This window comes from Cebus imitator, unplaced genomic scaffold, assembly GCF_001604975.1.
Source record: "Cebus imitator isolate Cc_AM_T3 unplaced genomic scaffold, Cebus_imitator-1.0 Scaffold121, whole genome shotgun sequence".
Lineage (NCBI taxonomy): Eukaryota > Metazoa > Chordata > Mammalia > Primates > Cebidae > Cebus > Cebus imitator.
This window is the reverse complement of record NW_016107436.1, coordinates 3,724,195-3,732,787: the sequence shown is the minus strand read 5'-3', so window position 1 is coordinate 3,732,787 and position 8,593 is coordinate 3,724,195. Positions and strand designations below refer to the sequence as shown.

Here is an 8,593-nt window from a genome sequence, read left to right as displayed (position 1 = left end):
ACTTGAGGCCAGAAGTTCGAGACCAGCCTGGAAAACATGGCGAAACCCCATCTCTACTAAAAAATATAAAAATTAGCCAGATGTGGTGGCACACGCCTGTAGTCCCAGCTACTTGGGAGTTGGAGGCAAGAGAATCACTTGAACCAGGAGGCAGAGGTTGCAGTGAGCCAAGATTGTGCCACTACACTCCAACCTGGGTGGCAGAGCAAGACTCTGTCTCAAAAATAAATACATAAATAAAATAAATTTCAAGGCCGGGCGCAGTGGCTCAAGCCTGTAATCCCAGCACTTTGGGAGGCCGAGGCGGGTGGATCACAAGGTCAAGAGATCGAGACCATCCTGGTCAACATGGTGAAACCTTGTCTCTACTAAAAATACAAAAAATTAGCTGGGCATGGTGGCACGTGCCTGTAATCCCAGCTACTCAGGAGGCTGAGACAGGAGAATTGCCTGAACCCAGGAGGCGGAGGTTGCGGTGTGCCAAGATTGCGCCATTGCACTCCAGCCTGGGTAACAAGAGCAAAACTCCGTCTCAAAAATAAATAAATAAATAAATTTCAATAATTATTTGTTTGTTTTGCAGAGATAGGGCTTCTCCATGTTGGCCAGGCTGGTCTCAAACTCCCGACCTCAGGTGATTCGCCCACCTCATCCTCCCAAAGCGCTGGGATTACAGGCATGAACCACCATGCCTAGTCAATAAAAATAAATTTAAGAGTCTTATGTTAATGATTACTAATCCCTAATAAAGAGGGGTGTTAAGGAAAGGCCTTGAATACTAGCCATCTTTGAATAGACATGTCTTAGGATAGATCTGACTATAAAAGTAAATTCTCTTCTATTGCTGCATAACACACACACATAACACAAAAGAAACAGAAAGAACTAGTTTTTATCAGGTTTTTATGTCAATAATTAACTACACACCTCTAACTTCCAAGACTTCTTTATTATTAAATGAAAGGACTTATTGGAATGCAGAAAAGACGTGAAATTGCTCAACTTAAACACAAATGTCATGAAGCCCAAAAAGCAAAAGTAGAAGCATAAACAAGCTCAAGAAGAAGCCATGTTTCCTGGATAGAGTATCAAAAGAACTGTCAGTCCCACCTTAATCTTCTCAGTACACCATCCAACTACTAACTTTTAGTTCATAAATAAAAATCCCTCCACCACTGCAGCTGTTTAACATTAAAGCTTCTAATTCAAACTCTCAGCATTACTCTAGTGCTGCAAAAACAGATTTTTCTATAGTGACAGCAAAAATAATAATCACTTCTCTAACTTTTCCTGTGATCCAAGCATATAATCAAGTGCCAAAAATCTTCCTTTTCTCATCCTGAGAAAATATGGCTGGCTATTGGTTGGGCATCACCAACCCATCTCTAACTTACTTACACATCTTTCTGGAAGGCAACCCTGAGTGCTGTCACTGTAAAGTCTCACTAAGCACAAAGGGAGACAATGAACAAGAAAAAAACAAACAGCAGCTGTCCAGTTTGGTAAATGGGGAGCTCACTAACCAACAAGTGACATCACCTCATTTTGCTCATCGCCCAAAATCCGGGGTTCATCAATATATTTAGCTCCTCTTTGTCAGTGACATGTCAAACTTATGAACTGAAGATTAGTGAGGTGAAAACAGTGAAATTAGTGAAACAGTGAGATTAGTGAAAACAGCACCTTTGCAACCTCTCAGGTGACTACATATAAGCAGACTAATTTAAAACTGCCCCATTTTTCTCCTTTACAAATAGTAAGATCCGGCTAGGAACACTTTTGAAAGGCTTAACCGAAAGTGACAATTCCAAACTAATGCTAGAAAGTTCACTGGTGAATTTTACAAATTCATAGGAAGGCAAACAAGTGTGCTTCAATAAGGGAGATAAATACTGCATTCCAGAAGGTACTGACTGTGAAATTCAATTTCCGTGTATAGAATGATACGCTATGCTAAACCAGTTAACATCACATCATAGGTAGTATAAATCTAATGAAATTTTAAGATCAATACCGAGAAATTGGTGAACAAAATCTTAGTTGGGAGTCAATGTTTTAAAGTACCTTAGATTTGATGGATAAGCAAGATGAAAAGAACTAGAATTGCCAACTGTTGCATGCTTAATTATTCCACTAGCAAACACAATAACCTATAAGTGACTAGGAAATTAAATTCTTTAACACACAATTATTGAGCATACTATAAAATGAGCACAGTGCTAGAGGCACTTACTATTTCCATAGCACTTTGTCTTATAGCACTGCAGCATTTAATATACCATAAGCTAATCATTTATAAATAACATGCTACTTTTAATAATAAATACTACTTTTGAACATATTATGTGCATTACTAAAAATACACAAGTTAGAACTATAAACAGAATTTCTAATATTTTATTCCTATTCTCTATGAATAGGCTTACATTCTTTGATACAAATAGACATTCCTTGACTTACAATGAGATTACCTCCCAATAAACCCATCATAAGTTGAAAATATCATTAAATCAAAAATGTATTTAATACACCAAATTTACTGAACATCATAACTTAGCCTAGCTTAAACATGCTTAGAACACTTAAAATAGTAATGCTGTTGGACAAAATAATCGAACACAATAATGTGTTGAAAATCTCATGTAATTTATTGAATACTGTCCCGAAATATGGATTCTACTGAAAGCTATAGATTTGGCACCATCGTAAAGTCAAATCGCAAGTTGGGGACTGTCTACATACACTTAGTGGAGATCACTGACTCAAGCTATATGATCCTAGAGAGAGGGGTCTTGGTTATCCATTTCCTTAGTGCCTAATTCATAGCCAGCCATTTGTAAAAATCTGCTGAATTAATGAGCAAAAGGACATTTAAAAATGTGAATCCATAACCTAACTTTCTGACACACCATAGTTCATCATCCAGCTACTTAGTGCATATAAATGCCAGACTTTAAAGAAAGGGATTAGAAGAAATTCACCCACTATATTTTACTACTACAATTTAAAACCCACTATATTTTATCACTACAATTTAAAAGTTAAGAATCATTTTAATTCAGCCAATTCTTACACACACACATACACACACACACACACACACACACACACACACACATCACCTTACAATCTTGTTTCCAGAAAGATGAAAGGAGGCAGAGAGGAGCAGAGAAGACAGAATTAAAAAACTGGAGTCTTGCTCTGTTGCCTAGGATGGAGTGCAGTGGTATGATCTCAGCCCACTGCAACCTCCGCCTCCCAGGTTCAAGCGAATCTCCTGTCTCAGCCTCTCAAGCAGCTGGAACTACAGACATGAGCCACCACGCCCAGCTAATTTTTCGTAGACATAGGGTTTCACCATATTGGCCAGGCTGGTCTCGAACTCCTGACCTCATGATCCACCTGCCTCAGCCTCCCAAAGTGCTGGGATTGCAGGCGTGAGCCACCGCACCTAGCCTGGTAAAGATTTTTAAGATGTCTTACAGTTCTAAAACAATCTAAAATGCAACTTATCTTTCACTGAATGTTTTTTGAATGTCGTATTCCAAGCATTTAAAATATATTTTTAAGAATACACAAGCCACAAACTTAGATGCAACAACGAGGTGAAAACAAGATGAACATGCTGCTCAAATTTCCGGTATCCATGAAATACAACAGGTAAACTTCCTTAGAAAACACATGCAATATAAACAAGAGTCAAGGCTTTCCTTGTATTCTACTCAAGAAATTTAAGAAAGATTCAAGACAAAAAATAGGAACTACCACCAATACATCTCCTTAAGTGTTTAAATGCACACTTTCAGAAAATATTAAGGTTTAGACAATTGACAGTCTAGCTAAAAGAGTGTGCAAAAATCAATCTTCCTAATTTCTAGGTGCTTCTCAAATATAACTGAAGTCACGAGACTGCCCTTCCACTCAGGTCCAGTAAGTGTTATCTGTCATTAACATTAACACTTCGTTTCCAAGGCCCCACTTTGCAAGGTAAACTGCCTGCAATTCCATGTTTGTATATGGTAACATATGCCTATTTTTTTAATACTACCTTAATTAGAGCTAGGCATTATTTAGTGTTCAACAATTTTAAGTAAAGCCAAGGAGACAAGTATTTCAGAAGTTTTATCGTTTTGCACACACTGAACTAATGAGTGTTTGTCAAATCCTATCTACCCCTACCCCCATTCATTTTATACAATATAAACAAGTAAATGAAACCAATGGATGCAGGTTTTAGCAATTACTTAAGCGCCCAAGAGGTTCCAAGCCACTTTTAGCTCTATCAGAAGCTTCATAAACTCTTTCTGTAATCTTACTTAAATTCTATATTACAGTCTGACATTTACTAAACAGTAGCATGTTTAAAGAGCTATCAAAGAAAGGGGGCTTCTGTTTTACATTTAGAAATACAATTTTATCAACCTGCTGTTCTCTTTTGCTTTAATTTTCCTCTAAAGCAAACTGGTAAAATGTAAATTCATTCCAATAGTTACAAATAAGCTCCTAACAAATATTTCACTACCTCTTCAAATATGTTTTGAAATTCAACAGCCAGACACTGTATAAGAAACTGAACAAAAACGTTCCAGTCAGATCAGTTTAAAATGCAATTAACTTCATTTGTATTTACAAACGTACAATCTTAGTTTGATAAGAGATTAAACAGGCTAGAGTTGGATAAAAGTTTAATTTTAGAATTTCCAATGCCAGGTACATCACTGGTATTCACACCCTCAAACTTAAGAAACACTTCTAAACCTTGCAGCTGTAAATCAGTTTGACTAATGTCCTCTTTCACGCCTTGTAGAGAGCCATTGCCTAATTGAGGCCAGACCTGTCAGGCTCAACAGCATCCCGGAAATGACTAGCCTACTAGGGCTGGAAACACATCAAGAATTTGGAATATTTCTCATATTGGGGCAGAGAAAAAAAGTTCAAGTGAGATTGTCCATAAAAACAATCATTATACTGTTCCACAGGGGTGGGAAAAAAAGACAGACATAAAAGGCATATTTGTGTTATTCTGGTAAATCCACCACCACCTATACATCTAAATTCTGTATCTTACTGTCAGGTGATGGCCAACTGAACTTATCCCTCTTCTTCCTATATACGAACAAGAGTTCACTTCTCCTGCCTCATTTTGAATACCCGTCTTTTAATATAATTTTCATTTTATATCCTTAGCTACTAAAAAACCACCTGGGGCATGGCTGATTTCTTGACTTGGAAACCTGTTAACATAATACCTAGCTCCTAATCTTCTTAATGCTTTTTTACTTCTTACCAAGAATATCCATTAAATGTCTAAAAGAAATAAAAGCATGCACAGATCTACACACACTGAAATCCCAGTCATGAAAAATTAAGACATTCCGGCCATAAACTATGCAACAGACACTTCCAGTTAACGTGTGCTTTAGTGATCATGGACAGAGGTATCAGTGAGTCGCAGAGGGCTGGGGCTGCCAACAATATACTGTGCCTCACATCCAATAAGCAGCAGGCCGGGACTGGCAGCTAGACCAGTCTCTAAAGGGAGCTTTGATACAATATCTGAATGCTGGACTTCCCAGTGCCATTTCATGGAGAGGGATGGAACGAGAACTGGGAATCAACTGCAGTCAAAGGCTCTGGTCAACGTCGGAGGAGATGAAACCTAACACAAGGTCTGGTGGCAAAGCCAGCTGTCCAGTTTCATCTCACCTCAAACACAACTTCATTTCAGGTCGTTGTTATCAAAGTCAGCTGCTCAAACGGTGAAGGGTGGCAGGAGTGAACAGCCACAGTCCCCAAGAGACTGGCATAGGCCCTCGGAAAAGGCAAGGACTCCCCACATAGGAAGGGGCTTCCAGTAGCAGAAAGAAGCGCTTTGCAGCCGCCTCCTCGCCCCCTTCCAGCTAAAGCTGTTAGGAACGCAGTTAAGATGTTGTTGGAGGTTTTTATGAAGGAATGATAGGAGAAAAATGGCAGTGAAGGATGAGGGGGGCTGAAAGGGCTGGAGCCGCCCAAGAAAACGGGGAGAGGACTTCTCTGGACACATCCAAGATAACAACGCCACCAGGGAGCATAGGCACTGCCCTGCCAGCACCAGATCCCCCTCTCTCAGGGCAAGCTTCGCCCCTTTCCATACGGTCCTAATTCCCAAACGCTGCTTCCCACCCGATCTCTCTCCCCCATCACACTCCCCGTGGTCTGCCGCCTTTCCCTTCCGCCTCAGGCGCCCCACGCCCTCAACCTCCCCTCTCCTTCCTGGTCACCCACCCTCCGGGCTGCCCATCGCCGGCCTCCCAGGCAGCTCGCCCAGACCCCTCCCCCCTCACCTCTCCTCAGCGCCTCCTCGTAGCTGAGGAATCCGATCCGTGACTCCTTGGCGCCCATGCTCCCCACATCCCCTCGGCCGGGGGTCGGAGCCTGATCTCGCCCCCACCCCCCTCCCGCCTTCTCCTCGGCGTCCCTGGGTGACGGTGTCGGCGTCCCCCACCCCCACCTCCCCCCACACTAACAAGTGCGGCTTCTGCCCCGGCGGCTCCTCCCGGTCGCCGCCACCGCCTCCATGGTGGATCACGTGACCCGCTTCCACCCCGCCCCCCTTTCCCTCCCTCCTACTCCGCCCTTCTCTCTCCTCCCTCCTCACGCCCTCTTCCCTCCCCCGCCCCCTCCCGCCAGCCCCGCCGAGGGTCACGGGACCCGAGGCCTGGGTCTGTTCCGGGTAATGGCCGCCCAGGGCCGCACGCTCCGCCCCGCCCCACGCTAACCGCGCGCAGGAGCGGTGGGGAGGGGGACGCATCGCCGCACGTAACGCATCATCCCAACTTCTAGCCAATCCAAGCCGCGCGGCCCGCCCGGGCGCCTCCGCCGGCGGCAGGGGGCGGTGACTTCCGGGGCACTTGAGGACGACCCCGCCCGCCCACACGTTCTCGCGCTCTTTGCTGGGGGTGGAGGGGTGGTCCGGGCTGCAGACTTAGTGTGGCAGTGGCCGGGACCCAACGTGGAAGATCGCGCAATCTTAGGGAACCGGGTTCTGAGGGATGCGGCATGCGGCTCAGGAGAAAAAGGAGTGGGCAGGCAGGGAACTCCCAACGTTAGGGACGTCTTTGACAGGGAGGGCGTTGTGAAAGGAAAGGAGAATCTCAAGGCGTTCCTGTGACGAAAGAATGCTCACTCCTAGCGGGAGAGCCCTGAGGAAAGTGAACCTTGTAACGAAGTGGATCTGCCTTTTCGGGTCAGCTAGCCCGCCCGGCGCACCTTCTCTGCCTGAGCCTGCCTCTTGTACGCATTCTCTGGAAAGCGCTGTGCAAAAGGCTTATCCTCTCCCAGAGTTTCTCCCCCAGAAACATGAGGGCTACAAGGCTTGAGTGGAGTCGTTTGGGTTTCTTTTTTTTAATCTATGGTAAAATATACGTAACAAAATGTACCATTTTCACCATTTCTAAGTGAGTTCAGTGGCATTCAGAACATTGACGTTAGTGGGCATCCATTGCCACGTCCCATTTCCCACCGTTTTTCATCTTGCAAAAGTGTGTCTATTAAACGGTAACTCCCCATTCCCCCTCCCACTGGTCGGTGGCAACCCCCGTCCTATTCTCCCAATTTTACTACTCAAGTATTTCCTCTGAGTGGAACTCTGCAACCTTTCTCTTCCGTGACTGGCTTATTTCACTTGGCATCGTGCCTTCCAGGTTCATGGCGTGGCAGCACGTGTCTGCTCTCCCAGTCCACCTCTCCGTTTCCCAAAGAATGGAAAGCAGGGATGGGAACAGCTGTTGGTGCGCCCGTGTTTCGAATAGCATTCATTATTCACGAGAGCCAAAAGGTGAATACGCCTAGAGCCATAAATGGAGAAACCAAATGGGATATATATGTACAGTGGAATTATTTAGTTTGTTTACAACTTACAATCACAGAATAAAGCTTCTGGAAAAGAAAGCAATATTGAAAAAGTAACCATTTGGATTGGATTACACTCAAGGTGCCAGTTAGGTGATTTAGGGCCAGGGAAAGTTATTAGGTCCTAAAACCAACAGATTCTAATATACCCTGCTAGAGAAAGAAGGTAATATTCTGTGTTTTTCTTTTTTTGAGACGGATTTTCGCTCTTGTCAGGTGCCCAGGCTAGAGTGCAATGGCGCGATATCGGCTCACTGCCACCTCCGCCTCCCAGGTTCAAGTGATTCTCCTGCCTCAGCCTCCTGAGTAGCTGGGATTACAGGCGCATGCCACCACACCCAGCTAATTTTTGTATTTTTAGTAGAGATGGAGTTTCTCCACGTTGGTCAGGTTGGTCTCAAACTCCCGACCTCAGGTGATCCGACCGCCTCGGCCTCCCAAAATGCTAGGATAACAGGCGTGAGCTACTGCGCCCGGTAAATATTGTGGGTTTTTTCTGCTCACCTTTCCTGGCAAACCAGATCAGCAGCGTGGCATTAGTCACAGCGCTGCCCTTTCCAGTCCACTGTGAGCCAGTTAATTTTAAGACCTCAGATTAGCTGCATGACTGAAAGACCATGAATCAGGGAGTTGAGAATAAATTTAAAAGCCTTTAATTTCCAGGTCATTAGCACGGTATAGACAGACATCAGACAAAACACCT

The 8,593-nt window shown here is 43.9% G+C and overlaps 1 protein-coding gene across 1 annotated transcript in view; it reads right to left on the bottom strand.

The window, feature by feature from the left end:
- The window catches only part of USP32 (ubiquitin specific peptidase 32), a 213,830-nt gene extending 207,154 nt beyond the window's left edge, over nt 1–6,676 (bottom strand). The window contains exon 1 of the mRNA XM_017539840.2: nt 6,324–6,676. Within this exon, the coding sequence (XP_017395329.2) occupies nt 6,324–6,381 (58 nt within the window). The 5' untranslated portion in view covers nt 6,382–6,676. The remainder of the gene's footprint in view (nt 1–6,323) is intronic.
- Between the last annotated feature and the right edge of the window lie 1,917 nt (nt 6,677–8,593).